Raw genomic sequence first — 21,902 nt, forward strand, 5'->3', positions numbered from 1 at the left:
TCGGGAGACGAATCTATTGAGCCTAATTAATCCATGATCAGCACATGTTTACTGTAACAGCATATTGTCAAATCATGGACTAATTAGACTCAATAGATTCGTCTCGCGAATTAGACTCCATTTGTGTAATGGGTTTTGTAAATAATCTATGTTTAATACTCCTAATTAGTATCCAAACATCCGATGCAACGGGTACTAAAATTTATAAGAGCTGTATCCAAACACTCTCTTAGTTAAGGTTAGCACATAATAAGCTGCACGAAGAATGCAAAGGTCATAAGCTCAAACATCTGCGCGAAGCGACAATTCAATGCACAAAAATATTAGTGTTCAATAACTGCTGTCCTAATACAGAGACCGCATAGCGCAGTGGATTAGCGCGTCTGACTTCGGATCAGAAGGTCGTGGGTTCGACTCCCACTGTGGTCGATTTTTTTGTTTTGTTTTATTTTGTTTGCGGTTCATTTCTTTTCTTCTGACGCGCTCGCTCTGCTTTGATCGAAATTTCCCCGCTAGCAAGCACTCCGGCCGATGCCATGCGATGCCATTTTGGCTCCGTACGCGCTCGCTCTCCTCCACTCAATTGATGGCGGCGCCGGCGCGAGCTCGATTGGTGCGCGGCGTCGCGTCTCGCCTCGGTGGCGGCCGTCGCCTCCTTGCCCGCTCTGCCGCCTCCAAGCCCCAGGTGAACTGAGCTGTCGAGCTAGCTAGGGTTTCTACGAATGCCCCCCATTCCACCCGCGATGCGATTCAGTTTTTTTTTTCAGACTGCATTGCAGTGTGTATGCACTAGACAGGCACACCTACTGAGTAATTGGATTTTCACAGGCCACCAGCCTCAAGGACGACAGCTGCACTGCCTTCCTACATTGGCTGCAGAGGAAGGCAGGTACTCAGATTTCATCGGTACTAGATGTCGCTACTTCGACCTTTGGAAGGTCAGGCCTTCCTCTACAACTTGCCCTTTTCTTCTATTCTTCTCCTGCTCATTACCTAGCCTTGGTATTTGAGTCCGACCTCCTCTTTTCAGGTCGTTATTTGCATTAGAGCCCATACAAGAGGGGGACTGTATATTGGAAGTACCTTATGGTGTTGTAAGTTCCTTAACAGTTCCACTATCCTAAGGATATCTTCCTATGCTAGAACCTCTTTTTTGAATAACTCTTTTTTTTTCCTCACACTATGCAGCAACTTACTCAAGATAAACTTCCCCAAGAAGTTTGTATGCTACTCGATAACCTTGTTGGAGATACAGCAAAGATTGCTGTGCTCCTCATACTGGAGCAACACCTGGGACATGTATTTCCGATGCATTATTTTTTTTACATAAATGGAAATTGCAAAGGAAAACGTACCATCTTATGCTCCTTTATCCTTCTAGGCATCAGGATGGGAGCCATATATCAAATCTCTTCCATGCAAGGATCAGATGCATAACATGGTATGTGTATGCTTTACAAATTCTGCGCACTGCTATTGTAAAGGTTTTACTACATTTTGAGGGAGAAAAATGATATTCTAGGTTGCACTGTGTAACTATTGACATTGTAACATAAGTGTGCTCGGACTAATTTTACTCTATGTTTTCTTGTTGATTTGTAAAACTATAGGTCCTGCTGACTTTTTTGTAACACTATTAGAGGCTAACTTGAATACATAAAGTGTACATGGAAAGAATAAATACTTCCTATTATACACATATACTTCCTATTATACACATATACTTCCTAATACTTACGGTTCAGATCCTTGTTAGGTTTTGGGACAATATAGTGACAGTTTTATCGTTACATATACTATTTGTGTTTCTTGTTTGTTCCAGATGTTCTGGGATCTGAATGAGCTTCATATGGTCCGAAACAGCGCAGTTTATAATGAAGCCATTGAACAAAGGGAACTGGTTAAGAAGGAATTTTCAGCAGTGAAGCCAGTTCATACTCTCTCTCCCTCTCTCCCTCTCTCTCTCTCTCTCTCTCTCTCTCTCAACACACACACAAGGTTCTTGAATGTTTGACTTTTCTATATGCAAGGTCCTTGAATGTTTCCCGCATTTGTTTGGAGAAGTAAAATTGGAGGATTTTATGCATGCTTGTGCATTGGGTATGTCATCAGATGTCACCTGATTCTTTTCTTTTTGTTGCTTACTGCATGCACTTTGATTCTATTCCTTAATCATTCAGCATTATATTAATAGATGTTGTTTTGGCATCTGAACATGTTCAATACTAGGCGCTAGTTTCTCACTGCACTGAAACATACATAATTGGTTATCTGTGTCAGAAGTCAGAATGGTGAGATAACCATTCTGATTGTATAGTTAAAATAACTCCTTTCTCTTATGTTCATTCTCCCCCGCACGACGGGTACTTGTGTCTGGATCTTCTTCTTGTGTATAACTTGGTCCTTTTCTTATGTGCTTTATACAGTAGGAGTGCTTTACCTCATTTTTGAAAGTGGGTACACTCTGTGATTGAAAATGTGATTTTTCATGCCACATGCAGTTTCATCTCGAGCTTGGCGGACTTCCAGAGGTGTGTCACTGGTATAATTTTTTTTCTCATTTACTACAGTATTGTATTTGTAGGTTGAATGGATTGCATGCATTGTTCATCTACACATTTCACCAACCTGAAAATATCATATAGATTCCATTTGCAGATTTTCTTAACCATGATGGTCGTTCTAATTCTATATTACTATACGACGAGCAGAAAGATGTTTCTGAGGTACTCACATTTGGTTCATCAGCTAATTGTGTGTGTTTGTGATTATGAAGGCTTTTTTACATTCTGGGATATGGTTATAACATTATAAATTATTATTGTTCTGTTACATACAGGTCATTGCTGACAGGAACTATGCTGTCGGTGAACAGGTAATTCTTCTTTCCTTGTTACATTTTCTTTTTCCCTATTTAGTTGCCAATTCAGGTGATGGATCTGTGCGCAGAATGTCTCTGGGAATGGAGGCAACCATCTTGTTTGATCGGGTGTTTAGGTTCTGAGAACTTTGAATCGTTTATCATATTTGCAGGTTATGATAAGATATGGAAAATACTCTAATGCTGTACTAGCACTTAACTTTGGATTCACACTTTCCAGGAATATATATGACCAGGTGAATCTTCTGAGAAGGCTTATTTTAAATTTGTGTTTATAAAAAAGTAGAGAAACTTGTGTATCTGAAACTGGCTTCAGTGACAAATGGACCCTACATTGAAGAACAACTCCCTATGTTTTAAATAAATGTCTTATTTTCTCATTGACCAATAAATCATGTGTTTGTCAATGCATATTGATTCTTCAGACATGCAGGCACAAACTTGGGTAGATATGGAAGACCAAGACTCGTTTTCTAGGGAGAAGCTTGCCACATGGTTAAGGCATCATCATGGTCCGAAATCTGAAGACATGTTCAGTTGCAACTATACTAAAGCTTCTTTTGTTATAAAGTATGCGGTTGGGTATTTATCCACAACTGATTGGGTTTTGTCCTTAAATTATCTGCTCAATTCTATTAGCAACATTTAATAAAGGTAATACCAAAAATTGTTTAATTATTTATGTAAAAGTAATCTAAGAACTGGCTACAGGGTTATACCTTTCTGATAGCACAAAAATGATAGAAGTTTAATCTAGTGCTTGTACCATATTCTACAATAAGCAACCTAACTAGTTTTACAAAATTGACTTAAGTTCCTGTACTAGTGAATGAAATGCATGATGATCCTCAGCTACATTTTCACCTTCTCGTGGAAGAAAGAGACAAGAGTTTAAGGTTGACTGAACTTTTAAAACTTACCACCTTAGATATGTCTCCTGGAGAATCTGTGCCAGCATTTTTTTTCTAACTATTTCAAAACTGATTCGCTCTGGAACACAATATTTTGAATATCTATAACTATTTTAAAATACGAAGAACATTGTGCTTGCTGTGTTTATAATACGAAGAATGGAAACAGGGAGGTCAAATTCTGTGGAGGCAAAGGGGTGGGAGTTCCCCAGATCTTGCGTGCATTTTTCCGGGTTTTCTATGCCACATCACTTGAAGGTGCTATTCCGTTGCCATAACTTATACTCGATTCACTTTAGTTTCTTCTTTCTAACAATTTCCCTTCAGAGTTCCTAATTACTACTCAATGAGACAATGACATGATAGTAACCTCTTCAGAACTAGAAGAAATGTCCACAGAGGCTGCTAGAGATGATGGTCGACTTGCCAGACGTCCTCTGGAAAATAGAGAGAGAGAAATCCATGCTCACCGCATGTTGCTCCTGCACCTGGACGAAGAGATTCAGGGCTATTTTACAGCTATTGAGGTGAGGATACATATAGTGATTGAGGTGTTTGGAAGAGGATTACATTGATCATTCAGTCTAGTATTTAAACAAGTAAAGCTACTGAGCTAGGCATTTTCCTGCAACTATCTAACGAACCAACTAGCACCAAGTGAGCTATAAGCAAGGGTAGTTTTGAGAGAGCAGGTTAGGCCGTTACATGTAGTTATAGAGAAATGTTTTCCAACACCCAAAGATAACTGAAGAATTCAGAATGATGTTGCAGCTTTTGCATTTTGTCAGGGCCTTTTTTGCATGACATGTATGGGGATGCTCGCAATATTTATCCAAAAATAGCAACTGGTGTCTGCTGCACATAAGGTTCCACTATCCACCTGTAACACATTGCAAGGACATGCAGGAATGCAGTTGGACCTTTTTTTTCTATTAATGCAATGATACGCAGCTCTCTTGCGTGTTTGAAAAAAAAGGAATGCAGTCGGTAGATTTTTGCCAAATACACAACTTAGCATGTATTTCCAAGTATAACATAGTAATTTAAAGGTCTCATGAGGTCATCATGAAAAATAAAATGGGACTGCTCTTATGAAAATCTAACTTGTTCAAAGCCACAATTGAACCATTTTAATCTCACATAATTGTTTCAGATTCACATGTAGTTAATCATTGAGTATTTTGAAACACACCACTTCGTTGTTAGTAGGGGCCCAAGTGGCCCAATTGTTGCGTTATGTTTGTAGTTTGGTCTCTTTACTTAAATGTTTGAAGTGACTTGTACATGCAGATAGTGTTGCTTGACCTAAACATATCACTGAGGGTGGTTCTAGGCATTTGCTATTGCTTGCATATTTAATGTCTAGATATAACACATATGGTTAAATCTTCTACTTGAATTAAGATGAGTTTGTAACAGTGTGAGGTGGTATGCATGTGGACCCACTTAGTAATCTGGTTCTGGTTTTTGTTTTCTTTTCAGCACCTTGGAATTGCTAGTGACCCTGAATCTAGGAGCGTGCATCCCTTCAGAAAAGAGATGGCCAAAGATCTACTCGTTGGCGAGCTCCGTGTTTTGCGAAGTGCTCGTGCATGGGTTGCGACCTATTGTGAGACTTTAAGCACTTCATAGTGCTTCATCCACAGGGCAATGCCTCTTTGACAGGTGCAGGAAGGGAACTCGTGTATGAGCTTCCTTGTGCCTCTGTTCTGTTGTGTTCCCCTTTCCTTTAACCTCTCACCATCTTTGCTATTTTTAGCTGCTGTTGCGTATCTGCAATGAAAGGAATTGGCTATCAGCCTCACAATGACCTCCCGCTCCTCCTTTCTTGCTCCATTTGTCTCCAGCCTCTCTTCTCTTGCATGGTAATTATCATGTCAAGAAAAGATTAATGCCTCTAGATTGGATTTCAGACAAGGTGAAGGAGGAGGAAGAGACAGGATGCTGCAGCGGGCGGCGAGCAACGCGTATTCATGGTGGTGGGCAAGCCACATCCGCACCAAACAGTCAAAATGGCTTGACAACCACCTCCAAGGTAATCATATATTGTTTTCATCTTTTGTGTTACACTTATGCGCTTAGTTCAAATCTTTTTACACAAGTTTCATGTTAAGGAATCAGTTCGATCTGGTGGATTCTTCAACTATGATTCATAAATTATACGCAGCTTCCCATCTGTGTGATTCTTGCTTTTGTGTTACAAACATTGCCATTTCAGAATGGTATGGAGAACATTGCCAAATTAGTATGCATCCATACTTTTCTGGGCAAATCTGTATCCATGGAGCCAAATTGCATCTCCTATTTATGCCATTCATTCCTTGCATGTTGTTGTGTTATAAGTCTATAAGCAGATTTGAGGGCTGGCTGATTATTTGAGTGGCCTAACACTAAGAGGGCTTGTTTGAAGATGATGAGCCCGATGCAGTGCACCTGAGTTCCAGTTCCTGAAATTCTCCTGTTTTGCCCCACAGAACCAGATACGAAATATTTTAAATTTATCAGTATTCGTCTAGAGAATCAGAGTACCAACTTTAATCTCTGTATATTTATATGTATATTTATGTGCATAACAGCAAGTATCGGTACTTATTTGCAGATATGGAGCACAGGGTTAAGTGCATGCTCTTGCTCCTTGGGGAGGAGGCTGATTCCTTTTCAAAGAGGGCAGAGATGTACTACAAGAGGCGACCTGAGGTGATCACTCAGGTGGAAGAAGTATATCGGGCATACAGGGCTCTGGCTGACCGGTATGATATCATGTCAGGGGAGCTGCACAAAGCAAACCACACCATTGCCACTGCCTTCCCTGACCAGGTCCAGTATGCAATGCTGGAAGAGGAAGATGATAACATCCCAAAGGCATTCACCCCAGTTGATCCACGCAAAATCCACAAGTCAACTGTTGATGGATTGATGAAGAAGAAAAAAGGAGAACATCCTGGATCAACAGGTGGAGGAGCAAAGAATAGTACCTCAGCTCCAATCGATAAGGAGAATGCAGGGGAAGAAATCAGCAGGCTACAGAAAGCTATACTTGTCATGCAGACTGAGAAAGAATTTATCAAAAGCTCCTACGAGAGCGGCATTGCAAAGTACTGGGATCTTGAGAAGGAAATCAACGACATGCAGGAACAGGTTTGCCACTTCCAAGATAAGTTTGATGAAAGTGTGGTGATTGAGGATGATGAAGCCAGAGCCTTGATGACAGCAACCGCACTCAAGTCCTGTGAAGACACTATTATGAAACTGCAAGAACAGCGTAAGGCCTCTGCAGGGCAAGCAATGGGAGAGTCGGAAAGAGTCAAGGTTTTCAGAGAGAAGCTCAAGGCTATAATGAACAAACATGGCAAATCTCTACCGGATCCTCTGGATTTTTCTGACAAAAACGCACGAAAGAACCACGGTGCAGAGATGGAGGATGCATACCATGCCAAACAAGGTGGTATAGAAATGCAGGCTGTGATTGACAAGATCAAGGAACACTTTGAGAGGGACTGCAACATCTCCATGGCAGAAGTTACGGAGAGAATTGATGAGCTTGTCAACAAAGTTGTTGACTTGGAGCTTATGGTTTCATCACAAACCTCCCAGATAGATCGACTCTGTCAGGAAAACAGTGAGCTGGAGAATTCCCTGCAGAACTTGGACGATGAGAATACAGTGCTGGCCAGTGGATCAAGTGAACTGACTGAGAAGCTCAGGCAAGTAGAAGAGGAGCTTACCAGAGTTCAGGCTCTTGAAAGCTCCTTCCACAAGGATGAGAGCACAATCCGTTCCAACTTCGTAGAAGCAATAAGCAGATTCAGTGATATATCCGAGTTGTTGCTATCGCCAGTTTGTGAGCACCACACTGGTTCTGTTTCTGCACAAACGTCCCATGAAGCTCCAGTAGTTGAATCGACAGAGCCATCATCAAATGAGTACTGTGACATGAAGGAGGTGGGGCTTCAGATTGCTGAACCCCATGCTGACAACGCTGGGCCAGCATCTGGTGTTGTTCAGCCAGACGATCCTGATGATGTACTTGTGGCAGGCACTGATGATTCTTCCGGTAGCACTAAAAGTAGCGAACAACAACTAGATGCTGTACAGGACAAGAGTTCACGTGAGAGGGGTTCATTGGTACGGCTTCGTCACATTTCTTCGGACAACCTTGGAGGTTATGATGAACAGGAAGAGATGAGCAAGGTGGGTTCATCTTCAGCTGATGGCATTACTGACATGATGAAGCTGCAGGAGAGGCTCTCAGATAGCCTAGAAGATAAGGAGAAGGCCCTCTTAGGTGAGTACACTTCACTCCTTGAGGAGTATAAGGACGCGAAGCGAAGGCTCGTGGAAATGGAGAAAAAGAATCAGGAATGCCTGAATGAGATCCGGTCACTCCGTGAAGAGATTGCGAGCTCTGCAGGGGAAGGAGGCAGCGAGGGTTCATGCAAGAGGAGCTCTAGTAGCTGCTCTCGCCGGGGTCACAGGAGGACCCCGAGCTACTCGTCTGTCCATCAGAGGAGACCGAGCGTTTCTTCCATCTCAAGGCTGATAAGGATGGGCTCGACCATCCAAGAAAGCGGTGAGCCAGCGGGTGCTGAGCAGCAAGGGGGAATTAACCTGGAGGACCTGAGGCTGCCGGCCGTTGCCGAGGCGGAGAATGCGTCTCCTCTGGAGGAGAGGTTCAGGAGGGACATCGACACGCTCTTGGATGAGAACCTCGAGTTCTGGATGAAGTTCAGCTCGTCGTTGCAGCGGGTGCAGGAGTTCCAGAGCAAGCACGAGGGCCTGCAGCTGAAGCTGTTGAACAACAAGGAGGAGGGCAAGCAGGACGGGGCGACGGAGAAGCAGCTGAGGGCGTTGAAGACGGAGCTGCAGGTGTGGTCGGAGCAGAACGCGATGTTGCGAGGGGAGCTGCAGTGCAGGTTCACGTCACTGTGCGACATCCAGGAGGAGATTACGGCAGCGCTGGACATGGAGGCAGACCAGTTCACATCCTACCAGGCCGCCAAGTTCCAGGGGGAGGTCCTCAACATGCAGCAGGAGAACAACAGGGTGTCGGACGAGCTACAGGCCGGGCTGGACCACGTCAAGGGGCTCCAGGCGGAGGTGGAGCAGGCGCTGGGGAAGCTGCACATCAGGAGCGTCAGCCTGCCGGCGCAGATGGCCGGGGCCGACGACTCCGACCCCGGTGGCTCCGGCGCTGGCTCCGGCTCCGGCTCCGCCCATGGCGGCGGCGGTGGCAACCTCCTCGGGCGCCCCCCGTCCAACAAGTCCAAGGTGCCGCTGCAGTCCTTCCTCTTCCCGGCCAAGAACAAGAAGACGTCTCTGCTGGCCCGCGTCACGCCGGTGCTCCAGAAGCCGCAGGCGGAGATGAAGTTTCTGGCCAAGTTGCCAAGGTAGCAAGCATGCCCCACATCTTTGGTCTTTGGTGGTCAGTTGCCAACCAATGTAATTTCCTCTACGTTCGAGGTCAACGGATCCATTCATGTGCATGCCCGCGTTGTCGTGTGTGAAATCTACTTATACCTGGAATAAAATACAATCTGCCTAGTGCGAAATTTAGCAGCAGAGATTCTGTGATTTATTTATGTCTCCCTTCGTCTCGAATTGCTATTCGTTTTGATTTTTCTAGATACATAAGTATATACTTAGGTGCATGCTAAAAGGGTGTGTATATTTAGAAAAGTTGAAATGAATAGTAATTTGGGATGGAGGGAGTAGTAAAATATAAAGTGGTTCATTACATTTTGGGGAAATCAACATCAACTGCACGTCGCATGATTCAGATTACACTATTTTGGGGAGGTGAAAACACAGCCACCCTTATTTCTTATTTGGGGGCCGACGACAAAGAAGTAGAGCCCAGAGTCCAGAGTGGATGGCGACTACTCCACCCACGAGATTCTCATATTCCACCGTTACCTGATTCGGAAACCGACGGATACTCTCAACCAAGTAACCAGCAACCAGCTCTCCCACAGTCGGAATCACAGAGAACGAATAAACATCATAGCTGAAGATGAGATGGTAGCAGCAGCAGCAACCTGTCCTTCCACAGCCTATGCAGGCCGATGGTAGCTAGAAGCGACGCTGCTGAAAACATTGCCAGCACCTGATGGGTTGCCTGGGGCACTTGGTGGTGGCAGCTTCCAGAAGAGGAAAACCATAGATGGATGCAAGGTCAACATCAGCAGCCCAACTGCAATGCAACTAACTGGTGAGCAGACATGGGTAACGGTAAACACAGATGAAGCAATCCGTCGTCTGCAACATCTCAATCAAGTGCTGTGCTGGGTCGGGTCAGGACTGGAGATTACATCAACGGGATACTTACTTCCTACTGGATGCATTACATTACATTACAGATCGATCAATCACAGGATTGATTCAATTGAATGTTCAGCTTCGCCTCCCACACTACTGATCCATTCGATGGCCACTACAAAGAGATTACCTACCTACTGATGCCTGACCTCGGAGGAGGAAGAGAGGAAGGAGGCAGGAAAAAAAAAAGAGCAGGTGGAGTGGAGGATCTATATTTCCATCTGCAACTCAAGACACTGCCGCCTCCCCTTCCTCCCCTTGGAATGGATGGATGGAATCATGGATCACGAGGCGTAGATGACGCCCGACGACATCGCCATGAGGAGGACGGCGGCCCTCTCCTCCTCGCTCATGCACTTCTTGCGGCGCATCTGACGGCGCTGCTTGAGCATCACCTCCTTGCCGAACCCCACCACGCGAAGCTCCACGGTGACTTGCCGATCCTTCTTCTTCTTCTTGTCCTTCTTGTTGGTGGTGGTGCTGCTGGCGGCGGCGGCAGGCTTCTTCGGCTGCAGCTGCTGATCCTCCTGCGAATCGGCAGCGGGCTTCTTCTTCGGCTGCGGCTGCTGATCCTCCTGCGAATCGGCGGCGGGCTTCTTCTTCGGCTGTGGCTGCTGGTCATCCTGCTGCGGATCGGCGGCGGCCTTCTTACTCGGCTGCTGATCCTGCTGTTGGGCGGCGTCGAGGCTGAGCGCCTGTCTCCTCCTCTTGCGGTAGCGGATGCCGCAGGCGTTGCAGAGGGACTGCAGAGAAACGAAAAGGATGGGATCAGCCGCCTAATCTAATGGAAAGCCCTAATACTAACAACAAGAAGCAAATGAACAAAGTGATTGGTGATGGATCCAGGGCAGGGCAGAGCGCACCTTTGGTCCCTCGGGTCCTCCGCGCCAGAGCGGAGTCTTGGTGGTGTGGCAGTCGGCGCAGGCCTTGGGCTCGCCGGAGGCGGTGGCCTCGTCGGGGGAAGTATTGGGATCCGTCTCCACCTCCACCTCCACCTCCATCTCCAACCCCATGGACTAAGATGGAATGGAATGGAATACGATACGATCGGATCGATCGCTAATCCAATCCTCGAACAAGATGATGATCCTCCTTGTAGGCCGAGCAAGGAGCAAGGAGCAGGGAGCCGGGGGCAGCGAGGGGGGAGGGAAATGGGCGGGCGGGGAGAGCAAGGGTTTTAGCTCTCTCTCGCGAGTTAGCGGGCGGTGATGGTTTGTCGGGGTCAGCAGGAGGATAATGAATGCCTTTGCTTTGGGGGGTGGCGGCAGCCGGCAGCAGGATGGAACCCTAACGCCCGCTTCCGCTCATGTTTGTGAATTGACGAGTATGCCCTTGGCGCATTGGGCTCGTAATCGGCCCGCCCAGTTATATCTTATATATGTGCTTTTTGGGCCTGGGCCGGAGGTGTCGAGTGAGATTCGACTTTCGAGTACCAGAAGAATCTTTTTTCCTTTTTAATTAAAAAAAACTATAGTTTGTATACTCCATATGATATGACAGCAACTGCCTGCAGTTTTGCTGCTCTCAAAAAAACAAAATACAGTTTCTTAAAAAAAATAAAAAAATAAAATACTGATTAACAGGGAAATCGAAATACAAAAGCCAAGTCAAACTGCAATTAATTAATAGAATAGAATTAATCAAGCAAAAAAAAAAATAGCTATCTAACTAGCGCAGCTCCGGGTACTTGAGCTTGCTGACGGAGCCTGAGAAGGAGGAGTCGTCCTCGTCGTCCATGAGCAGCAGGTTGTCCATGACCATGTCGTGCGACCTCATGGTCCCGCCGGACCTGACGCTCGCCGCCGCAGGGGAGAAGGGGCCGCACCTGGCGGCCTCCGACGACGTCCGCTCCAGCGCCATGGCGTCCTGGATCTCCTTCACCACCTCCGGCATGCACGGCCGCTTCCGGGGCTCCGCGTCGATGCACCGCACGGCGGCCTCGGCGATCTTCCAGACGGACTGCACGTCCTGGTACCCGCCGGCGCCGGAGATGGAGGGGTCGATGATGGCCTCGATGTCGCCGCCCTCGTAGTAGAACTTGGCCCAGGGCCCGATGTTGCGGAAGTGGTCGCCGAAGGAGAGGGTGGAGATGGGAGGACGCCCGGAGATGAGCTCAAGAAGGATGATGCCGAAGCTGTACATGTCGCTCTTCTCGGTCAGCTGCTGGGAGATGTAGTACTGTGGATCCAGGTATCCCAGCGTCCCTCGCACGTTGGTCGACGCGTGAGACTCCTCGGCGGCGAATTTGGACAGCCCGAAGTCGGACACCTTGGCTCGCATCTGCTTGTCAAGAAGGATGTTGCTCGTCTTGATGTCCCTGTGGATGATCGACGGCGTGCATCCAGTGTGGAGGTACTCGATCCCTGCTCGTCCCAACAACAGCATGCCATTCCATCTATAATATAATCCATCCATCTATCTAGTAGGAGTAGTGCATATATGCAGCTGCTGATAACATACATAACAAACTGACCTTTCGCCGCATCCTCGGCAATCTCAAGCCGCTTGATCCAACTAATGTGCTTGTCGCGCCCTGCAAATTATACATATATATCAGATGATCGATTAAGCAATGCAACTGGGCAGGCAGCAATGCAAGCTGACCATGCAGATGCTCTTTCAGGGTTCCGTTGTGCATGAACTCGTAGACCAGAATGTTTCTCCCATCTTCATGGCAATAACCCAGAAACGCCACCAGGTTCCTGTGGTGTATCCTTGACAGCAGGGACACCTCGTTGGTGAACTGCTTCTTCCCCTGGTACGAATCGTTGGTCGGCACCTTCACTGCAATCTCCTTCCCATCACTCAGCTTCCCGTAGTACACGATCCCGAAACCCCCTGAACCGATCCTGCTCGCGAAGTTGTTGGTCGCCACTTCCAGCTCAGATAACCTGTAGGGATGAGCCGTCTCGGTGGCGATCTCGCGCGACCGCGTGCTTGGGTTCTGCAAATTCTTCTGTGCAGGCAGGGCCTTGTTTTTCCTTGTAAAATCGTCGTCATCTGGTCCTGCATGCACAGGAATTATCAATCTATCTATCTGCCAGAAATTAAAGATCGAGGAACTGAATATGCAATTACAATTTACAAAACAATGTAAGGAATAACCTTCCGGCGAGGAGTCTTTCTTGATGGTTTTGCGTGTCAGCATGTAGCAACATAGGGCGGCTGCAAGCAACAAGGATGCTCCAAGCAGAGCAGATATAATGATGATTACATGCTTCTTCTCTTGCTTGGCTATTCCAAGATACATGTTCCCGGAGTAGCTGAAAATTTAATTTCTCTCTTAATTAGATATATATATCATAGACTAGTATAGTATGTATCAAGGAAAGAACACGCACTTGAAAATAATGCTTCGACTTAGCAGAGCCCTGGGAACGGATCCAGACAGCTTGTTGTTTTGAAGGTACCTGCATTTTATTGGTGCTTTATTTAGGTGACGAAAAGATGCGTAAAAAAATAGAATAGTTTCTTTTGGAAAAGTAAAAATATGCAGGGCTCTTGGTTCAGCTCTCTCATTTTCATGAACAGATTAATATAGTGTTTCACCAGACCAGGTAGGACTCAACTTACAGCTCGCTCAGTTTTAGCAAGCTGCCCAAGTATGAAGGAACATTTCCGGTCAGTTGATTGTTCTCGAGATGACTGCATTTAGTTTTAGCGAGGAATTAAAAAACAATCAGTCAAGTCATGGTTAAGCGAAGTGGAATAAGCTAGTATATAGTTTAGTTTTCTGATCGACGACTCACATGATGGATAGGTTGGAGGAGCCACTGAGGTCAGGGATTGGGCCCGTCAGCATGTTATTAGCAAGTCCGCTGCAGCAAGGAAATATAATTCTTCAGATTAATCATTTTTGTTTGAACGAAAGTGACACGAGACTGTGCCTGTTTCATGGATAAAGAGGGATCTGGGCAGTGCAAGTTCTAACTTACATCTCTGCTAAGCATGGCAGAGCCCCTACTTCCGGTGGTACATTCCCCGTCAAGTTCTTCCCTGAAAGATTTCTGATCACAGGCAGGGCAGCATTGTCAGTACTGGGGATCGATCATATTCATATCGGAGATGAATAAAATCAATAAGGCGTTACATTACATGGAGATGACTCTTGGCTGCGCTTCTGAAGTGCACTTCACCCACGACCACGGCGAAGGGAGACAGGGATCGCCGCCTTCCATCGCCCAATCGGCCAAGGGGTACCGCGACGCCGGCTCGCCATGACGGGAGCATCCGGGGAGCCGAGCTCGATGCGGATGTACTTGTATATCTCGAAGGCGTTGAGGATGGGGCCCTTGGACGAATCGTTGGTCTTGCGGAACGCGAAGGAGAGCACGAAGGGCAGCGAGATGTTCAAGAAGCCGGGCTCGTAGAGCCGGTACTTCCCCGGCGCGTTCTCGCCGATGTCCACGGTGGGCTTGCTCACGTCCGGCAGGCCCGGGATGAAGAGCTTGAACTTGCGCGTCTCGGGCACCACGAACTCCTCGATCTCGGCGAAGTAGGAGAAGGCCCATCCGTCGCCGGGGAAGCCGTTGAGGTTGAGGCGGTAGGTGAGCTCGCCGAGGTCGCCCACCACCGCCGTCTGCATCACCTTCTGCGGCGGCCTCTCGCTGGAGGCGACGAAGACGGGCCTGTCGGTGGAGACGTTGACGGTGCCGGGGGCGACGTCGACCAGGTAGTTGGCCCTCCTGACCATGTCGGACTCCCAGATCCTGTCGTAGGGGTCGTCGGGGTACCTGACGGCGTCGGCGGTGGGCGCCCCGAAGTTGATCCTGGCGGAGAGGCCGAGGAAGGCCAAGGCCTCGGAGTCGGTGTAGTAGAGGGAGCCGTTGAGCTGGCGGAGCTCCAGCGTGGAGATGAAGGCCTGCCCCGTGGTGGCGTTGGAGAGGCAGACGCTGAGGGAGGGGCCGGCGGCGAGCACGACGGCCTCACGGGTCACCACCTTGGCGTCGTCGTAGATGACGATGGTGGACCAGCGGGAGGCCCCCAGGTAGAGGTCGAACTCCGGGAACACGTTGCTGCTGTCGAAGTTGCCGTACAGGAAGGTGGCGCGGACAAGGTAGCGGGTGCGGGTGCGGACGCCCAGCGTGTAGCAGTGCTTGCTGCTAGGGGCGGCGGCGGAGGAGGAGGAGGGGAAGTAGCGCACCGTCGAGTACTGCGTGCGCTTCTCCGACGGCACGGCGATGGTGGCCGTCTCGCCGAAGGGGAACCACCCGCCGTCGCCCGTCCACTGCAGGCCCAGCTCGTCCGTGTAGTTTGCCGACCCGCCGCAGTCGATGCTCACGAAACCTGCATATATATCAGCATATGTATATTTCCATTTAATTTGCGCAAATTAAAGAACCAAATGGATGAAGAGAACTCACCAGGCATCTGCGCAACGGCGGCACCGGTGAAGAAGACGAGGAGGGAGACGAAGAGGAAGCGGCTGGTGGCCATGAAGCTAGGAGCACGTACGGGCTGCTGCTAGAAACTGAAATTGCCGTCCCCCTCCATGGATGTTGGATGGAATTGAAATTTGCAATTCTTAGCGGCGAAGCAAACTGTTGTGTTACTTGTTACTGCTGCAGTGCAGTGAGCTGATGAGCTGAGCACTAGGACGATGGACGAGGAGGAAAGGAAAGGGAAGGGGCCGGGAGGTAGAAGAGAGAGGGAGACCCACAACAGCAGTGACAGACAGTGAGAGGCACTAGCTGCAGCACTGATGAGAGAGTGGTAATAAAGCAGAGCAGAGCAGAGCGGCAGTGAGAACGCAGAAAAAGGGGAAAGGCGCCCAGCAGGGCCAATCCATGGGAGGAGGACCCTCTAACTGTAAAGGGAGGTAAAGCGACCTGCTTCATGCTGTGGTGGGTTCCAACTACAACGGCCGCTGGATGGAATGCAAACTGGATGAATTCGATGCGAATTCGCTTCCACTTGCAATGAACCGCACACTGCACAAAGCTAACTTTTAGTTCCGTCGTGAACATTAAGCCAGAGGAAAGTTAGTTAAGATCTTGACGCTCACATTCACTCCTCCCTCTATCCCAAATTATCTTAGGTGTATATAGCAAAGTTATGAATTTAGAAGGGAAAAGTGTTTTAGGAGCACCTAGCACCCGATTTATTGCCGTCGGATGGTTTGTTGGGGTGTTTTAGGAGCACCTAGCACCCGATTTTGTGGTCGTCGGATGGTCTTTTGATTTTGTTCCTATCAATTGGATCTGGCTTGGTTAGTCCCCGTTGTTTTCTCTAGACTTTTTTGTGGGATCTAGCTATCTGTGTCCAGGTATTCAATTTTTGGGAACACGCCCATTATTATATTCGGATCTCGGTTGGGTAGGCAAGACCTGGGACCTGTTCGCTTCAGCTTATAAGCTGGCTGAAAAGCTGAAACGGCTGATTTGTTGTAAGAGGAAAACATTGTTTGGTAGCTGATAAGCCGGCTGAATAAGCTGAAGCGAACAGGCCCTGGTTCATTTCGTCTTCAGTTCCTAGTGTGCAGACGAGCGGTCACAAAGAGCTGCTCAGGTGTGGCGATTCGACCCTAATGTAACGTGTTTTAGCATTTACAGTGCTTTAGTGTAGCATTTACGGTGGTTTAGTGCCTGTAATTTGTTTAATCTTATCATGTAAATGAGTTGCAATTTTTTAATTTTGAAATCTGATTTGTACATTTGCATCTGAGGGATTTCTCACATTTAGAAATAATTTATTCATTGACTGACTATAGAAAAAATTTGTTTAAGTTTATAATTTTGCCTTTTGCATTTTTTTCTTCTCTTTTTGTTTACTATGTGCTTAGTTTAGTTGTTTTTTATCTGCACCGTTTGATCAGGATCCTAGGGTTATAATTTTCAGGTCACAGAAGTATTTGCAGCACCGGGATCTTTTTCTCTTCAAAACAGGGTGTTTTCCACCTTCAAATTACCCCAATACTGTGGACACAGTAATACCTGAGTTAGCAGTAGACACTTCCATTTAGAAATACCAAAACAACCTGCAGTAATACCTGAGTTAGCAGTAGACACTTCCATTTAGAAATACCAAAACAACCTGCAATTGTTAGCAGTAGACACTTCCATTTAGAAATACCAAAACAACCTGCAATTTGGGACGTGTACCGATCAGACAACCACAGGAGATTATGTGAGGTGGTAAAGCAAGCCTGCAATGCAACGAAAAGATGGTGCAGCGAATAAAGCCACACCATGTAAAGGTAGAAAAGCTAGCCATCTCTCAGTGCACATCCATCGATCGTGGAAATTCTTTACTCCATACGCATACAGCGGAAAGAAAGTTACCACATGCAAATCACTTTGCGCTGCACACGCTGAATGTATTTTATACTCCCGGCTATATCAATGGACGACGCTTGATGTGAAAAAGGAAAAAAAAAGAAAGATAAAAAGCTTCACTAGTTTGAGATGGATGAAATTGATCGCCCATGTCAAATTTGCAGAATAAGATGACAGGAGTAACTGCATACCTTTCAGAACCCCCACACAGACAGACTCCTGTCCTGGTGATCCACCACAGCTCAGCTGCTGATTCCACACGAAAGAACAAAGACAAAATATCCACCAAACAATACAAAGATATGCTTGCACCCACATCAGAATCCAGTGCTCGGATTAAGAAACAAAGTAAAAAGAACAGCTTTAAAACATGTTTTTACAACACCTATTGGTAACTGTCTGATCTGGTCCGCAGCGTACAATGACGCAAGAGTATATGACACTTCACAACACTGGAAAACATAGATGCGATCGCTGTTCCTATGAATGCTTAATTCTGCAACAAGCTAGCTACCACTTAGTATACCTTTACCTCTAACTCCCTCATCTTGTTGACCTGCGAAAAGGACACCATAACATGCATAAGATGATGTACAACAGCAGTGGATGGACGGCTGGAGACAGAACCTGAGTACCTCATTGGTTATGCAACAGCTTCTACAGCTTAGGGTTCATTTCTTTGATGCACCATGCGAAGGTTCATTTCCTGAAGCAACAGCTGGGAAGTCGGTGAGTCGAAAGCTGACAAGGGCTGGTCCAAGGGCACTGATTTTCCCAGCGCCTGCAAACGCTGCCTCAGCATCCATGCGCCTCTTGAAGATCACCTGAGCAGAGTTGGCATTGTTTGCAATCTCTGCCTTGGCTTCGCTAACAGGCCCGTATTGACTAAAAATCTTGATAAGGTCACTGCGTGATGGAACAGCTCTTGGCCCGCTGAAGTGCAGCACCAGCCCAGCCAGCACGCCATTGCTATGTTCCATTTCTTCAGCAGATTTGGTTCCAGTGTTCAGTCGAGACCCATTTGCGACCACCGGTTTGCTTTCGGCCTTAAGTTGTTCCCCATTCTCTGTATCTTCTTTGCCTTCACTTCTTGGCTCATCTGCATTTTCCAGAGTCACTGATGGAGTATCAGTAAGTTTCTTGACCTGATGTGCCTTCTTGCTTGTTCTTTTCTTACTCTCATCTTTCTTCTTTTTGAGGCTAGACAGTGGCTCCTCCACATTAATGAGAATGTCAGCCCAATAGTCATCCTTCATATGATCAGCAAGAGGCTGTTCAGAAGGAGTGGATTCAATGTTAGCTGCCTTCTCAGGTACCTCCTCATTGACATCAGAACTAGAAACCGTCAAGTTGTTCCTAAAATCAGTAAAGAAGTTAACACTTGTGGGGACGATTTTCTCTCGCTGCTTAAGATCACATGCAGCTACTGAGAGCTGCCATAGCATTTCATCGCAAGATAGAGACTCCTCACTAAAGGCTTCTTTCTTGCCCCGATCCACCTTCACAGGACGTGGAGACTTGTCTGCAGCATTTACTAGCTTGTGTTTAGCTCTGCGTGATTTTGTCTGAGACGCTGCACCATTAGCTTTGACAGCAGGTGGTGTATGTGATATGCTGCTCCCAGAAGCTTTGGTCATCAGTTTCCCAACCTTTGTGGACTTCTTATGACAGGAAGGCTCTGACTGGGAAGACAAATCCCCCAATGTATTGAGCTTCTTTCTTTTCCTAGCCTTCATCGTATCCTTGGAGTCACGATCAGGATCCTCAGCTTTCTCAGTTGATTCATGCGAAGAACGCTTCCCTCGAGTCTTGCTCTTGCCATCAGATGCAGAATTAGGACTGCCTGTCTCTGCCATAAGTTCAGAAAGTTTCTTCTTCTTCCTACCATGCTCGGAGATGGGCACTCTATTGCTCATTTCAGCACGCCCCGACCTTCTCTTGCCAATCGAAGCGGAATTGTTCACACTGAGATCTTCAACTTCATGCCCATGGTCTGTAATTTTACTCCTCTTGCGTGCAGAGCTCGTTCTATGCATCAGCTTGCTTTCTTTAAGCAAAGGGGCATCTTTGCTTTTCCCTGTTAAGGTTTCATCACTATCTTCATTTCCCAGCCTTTTCAAACCCTCCAAGGCATCTTCCTTCTTGCGCATGGATCTTAGCGTGCGCCCAGATTTGCTCATGCTCGAAATACCATCCACTGTCTTGTTGGCTGGTGTTTTGCCCTCAACAACATCAGCTGTATCGAGTCCACCTGAATCTTTGGAAATGCCTATTTTCTTCTTCTTCTCTGAACTCTTCATGTGCTTTGACCTTTTCCCCTTGCTACTCAATGTATCATCTGTTGCGCCTCCACCGCTGTCCTCCTCCATAGCTTCCGGTAAAGTCTGTTTCCTGTGCGATGAACTCCCAGCATGCCTGGATTTATTGTCCTTGGTCGGAACATCAGACTCACCACTCTTGTTCATCCTTTGCCCTTTTGTGCGTGGGATCGCCACCGCAAACTCCTCAATACCCTCGAACGTCACAAACTCAGGGAGATCCCTTGAACCCCTTGATCGGTTGAACGCCCTCAGCTGCGCTCTGGCAGTGGCAAGGTCAAGAAGATCAGCGCCAGCCAGCGGCCTCCTTCCCAGTGCTGAGATGTAGTTCAGAAATGCTTTGCCTTGGAAGGCGTCCCTCATATACGAGGCGTCTACCGCTGCACCATAGGCTCCTTGCCGGATGCCAGAGTTCTGAACCTCCTGCCTGGTGGCAACACTGGAAGCGAAACAACTGCACGAGAGGCCAGCTTCCACGCGTCGCCCAACCTCCTGCAGCGCGGCGTCGACGGCGGAGACGAAGCCGGACATGGAGCTCTGGGCGGACAACCGCGTGAAGTTGGCGTGGAAGGGGAGCAGCGCGGAGCCGTCGCTCCAAGCGAAGGTCCTGTCCCAGAAATAGGCGACAAGCGGGGCGCCGGCCTTCCGGTGCTGCAGCGCGACCTCGGACGCGTCAGCAGCGTCGAAGACCTGGCCGGGCCACCATGGGTGGCTCCGCACCTTACCCCAAACAAGCTCCGGCGGCGCGAAGTCGCGGCTCCCTTCGTCCTCGTGCTGGAAGGCGCAATTGTACCGCACGGGATCGAATTGCTCCTCCTCTCCCTTCTCTTTCTCCTTCTCCTTCTCCTTCCCCCGGTCTTTCTTCTCCTTTACCTGCTTCTGCTTCCTTGGCGGCGGGGGCTGGGGCGGAGGCGGAGGCTGCTGCTTCTTAGGGCGGCTACGGCGAGGGCTCTTGAGGACTTCCTGGACGTCCGGGCGTACGACGCGGAGGCGCGACGGGCGCGTGGCCTTGTCCCCGCCGGAAGCCTCTCCCCGTGCATCCGCCATGTTGCTAGGGCCAAGGAAGAAGAGGAATTAGAAGGAGGAGGAGGGGGGCTTGCGTCACTCGAGAGGAAAATAAGGAAGGTGGGGCAGAACTTACAGAGCTTCGCCGCCGTGGAAGGGAGGGAGCAAGGGTTCGCCGGAGGCAAGGGAGATGGGGAATTTTGGAGACGACGCCGAGTCGAGGAGAGAAATGTTAGATGTGGCGTGAGGTGGGGGTCCCTTTGGAATTCCCGTTTAGCACGAGGGGCTACCTGCCAAAGTTTGTAGATTTTTCTTCTCCTCTCCTCTGTCCGCGTCTTGCTTCATTATTGCCGATTCAACCCTGTAGTTGTGCTTTATTTGTGAAAGCCTCCGCCAAGGCTTCACGAAAGAAACGTGACTGCCACGGTGAAAGCGGACGGGACGAATCCGTCTTCATATTTTCTCAAGAGCAAAATGCAAGGTCCTTAAGCGTGTTGATCTTCAGACTAAAGTTTAGCCCTAGTCACATCGAATAAAGTTCCTAAAATTCCTAAATTCTTAAATGCCTAAATTCTTAAATGCAGTATCATCCCACTAATAGAATATGATAAATCAAATTGCATGCTTTCAATCAAGCCATTACTTTTATTAACTCCCAATATTTCTCCAGTAATTTATCTTATAAACCCCTGGATTTAGTTTAGTAAGTGCAACTATGAATTTGAACAATCTTCCAAAAATAATGGAGCACATCTGTCATCCGTTGCTAGTTAAGATATTGCCTCCAAAGTAAAAGATCATCAATCTTTCTGGATTCAGCGTATCAATATTCTCCACACACATTGAGATGAATTCACTTTATTTGATTATAATTAAATTATATCTATGTAAAAAATATTTTTTTATCAATTCATTAAGATGACAAAGATTTTAGAGAGTATATGGATCTAGGTGACATCCGAAGCCAAGTTTAGGAGGCTAGATCTGCATTTGGAGAGTATAAGGCCTAAATAACACCCAGAGCCCAAGTTTTAAAGAGATAGCCTTTTAGTCCATGGACTAAACTTTAGTCCCTACCCTATTTGGATCCATGAACTAAAGTCTATTAAAACAGATGAACAAAAATGATATTACCCTCCTCCTTCCTCCTAGCCTCAACCTCCTTTGCCTTCCACTTCGCCTCCGCTTCCGCATCCTT

General features: G+C 47.3%; 4 protein-coding genes, 1 non-coding gene and 1 pseudogene across 7 annotated transcripts; 3 read left to right on the top strand and 3 right to left on the bottom strand.

Annotated features, from left to right (window-relative positions):
- The first annotated feature begins 355 nt into the window (after positions 1-355).
- On the top strand, positions 356-429 carry TRNAR-UCG. The gene has a single exon. It is a non-coding gene; the product is annotated as a tRNA-Arg (tRNA).
- LOC101774628 (ribulose-1,5 bisphosphate carboxylase/oxygenase large subunit N-methyltransferase, chloroplastic) lies at positions 421-5,599 on the top strand. 2 transcript variants are annotated; one of them, XM_004971390.3, is made up of 15 exons: positions 421-685; positions 829-938; positions 1,031-1,094; positions 1,189-1,299; positions 1,382-1,441; positions 1,823-1,930; positions 2,031-2,100; positions 2,502-2,542; positions 2,646-2,726; positions 2,840-2,875; positions 3,034-3,117; positions 3,315-3,451; positions 3,962-4,050; positions 4,171-4,319; positions 5,275-5,599. In XM_004971390.3, exons 1-15 carry the CDS (start codon positions 542-544, stop codon positions 5,422-5,424), a joined length of 1,434 nt encoding a protein of 477 aa, XP_004971447.1. In that variant the 5' UTR covers positions 421-541; the 3' UTR covers positions 5,425-5,599. The 2 variants fall into 2 exon arrangements, with proteins under 2 accessions (XP_004971447.1, XP_004971448.1); XM_004971391.3 differs by having other exon boundaries at positions 2,502-2,531; positions 2,659-2,726.
- LOC101773957 (protein NETWORKED 2D) lies at positions 5,428-9,371 on the top strand. The gene is made up of 2 exons (XM_022826744.1): positions 5,428-5,827; positions 6,392-9,371. The coding sequence occupies exons 1-2, from the start codon at positions 5,734-5,736 to the stop codon at positions 9,181-9,183; spliced, it is 2,886 nt and encodes a 961-aa protein (XP_022682479.1). The 5' UTR covers positions 5,428-5,733; the 3' UTR covers positions 9,184-9,371.
- Positions 9,372-10,015: 644 nt separating this feature from the next.
- LOC101775563 (GATA transcription factor 17) lies at positions 10,016-11,350 on the bottom strand. Its single transcript, XM_004971393.3, has 2 exons — positions 10,971-11,350; positions 10,016-10,850 (listed from the first exon to the last, which is right to left on the bottom strand). Exons 1-2 carry the CDS (start codon positions 11,118-11,120, stop codon positions 10,392-10,394), a joined length of 609 nt encoding a protein of 202 aa, XP_004971450.1. The 5' UTR covers positions 11,121-11,350; the 3' UTR covers positions 10,016-10,391.
- Positions 11,351-11,550: 200 nt separating this feature from the next.
- Positions 11,551-15,870, bottom strand: LOC101775976 (annotated as a pseudogene).
- Positions 15,871-17,660: 1,790 nt separating this feature from the next.
- On the bottom strand, positions 17,661-20,979 carry LOC101776382. Of its 2 annotated transcripts, XM_004971394.2 has the most exons (3): positions 20,841-20,978; positions 18,017-20,750; positions 17,661-17,937 (listed from the first exon to the last, which is right to left on the bottom strand). In XM_004971394.2, the coding sequence occupies exon 2, from the start codon at positions 20,744-20,746 to the stop codon at positions 18,053-18,055; it is 2,694 nt and encodes an 897-aa protein (XP_004971451.1). In that variant the 5' UTR covers positions 20,747-20,750; positions 20,841-20,978; the 3' UTR covers positions 17,661-17,937; positions 18,017-18,052. The 2 variants fall into 2 exon arrangements, with proteins under 2 accessions (XP_004971451.1, XP_022682658.1); XM_022826923.1 differs by lacking the exon at positions 17,661-17,937 and having other exon boundaries at positions 18,014-20,750; positions 20,841-20,979.
- Between the last annotated feature and the right edge of the window lie 923 nt (positions 20,980-21,902).

This window comes from Setaria italica, chromosome V (assembly GCF_000263155.2).
Source record: "Setaria italica strain Yugu1 chromosome V, Setaria_italica_v2.0, whole genome shotgun sequence".
Classification (NCBI taxonomy): Eukaryota; Viridiplantae; Streptophyta; class Magnoliopsida; order Poales; family Poaceae; genus Setaria; species Setaria italica.

Bases quoted from the DNA above. Each gene is read 5' to 3' on its own strand.
- LOC101774628 (XM_004971390.3), top strand. From the start codon at position 542: ATGCCATTTTGGCTCCGTACGCGCTCGCTCTCCTCCACTCAATTGATG. The intron at 939-1,030 runs GTCAGGCCTTCC...TCCTCTTTTCAG, and splicing joins GCTACTTCGACCTTTGGAAG to GTCGTTATTTGCATTAGAGC. The intron at 4,051-4,170 runs GTGCTATTCCGT...TAACCTCTTCAG, and splicing joins CTATGCCACATCACTTGAAG to AACTAGAAGAAATGTCCACA.
- LOC101773957 (XM_022826744.1), top strand. From the start codon at position 5,734: ATGCTGCAGCGGGCGGCGAGCAACGCGTATTCATGGTGGTGGGCAAGC. The intron at 5,828-6,391 runs GTAATCATATAT...ACTTATTTGCAG, and splicing joins GCTTGACAACCACCTCCAAG to ATATGGAGCACAGGGTTAAG.
- LOC101775563 (XM_004971393.3), bottom strand. From the start codon at position 11,120: ATGGGGTTGGAGATGGAGGTGGAGGTGGAGGTGGAGACGGATCCCAAT. The intron at 10,851-10,970 runs GTGCGCTCTGCC...GTTTCTCTGCAG, and splicing joins GAGGACCCGAGGGACCAAAG to TCCCTCTGCAACGCCTGCGG.
- LOC101776382 (XM_004971394.2), bottom strand. From the start codon at position 20,746: ATGGCGGATGCACGGGGAGAGGCTTCCGGCGGGGACAAGGCCACGCGC.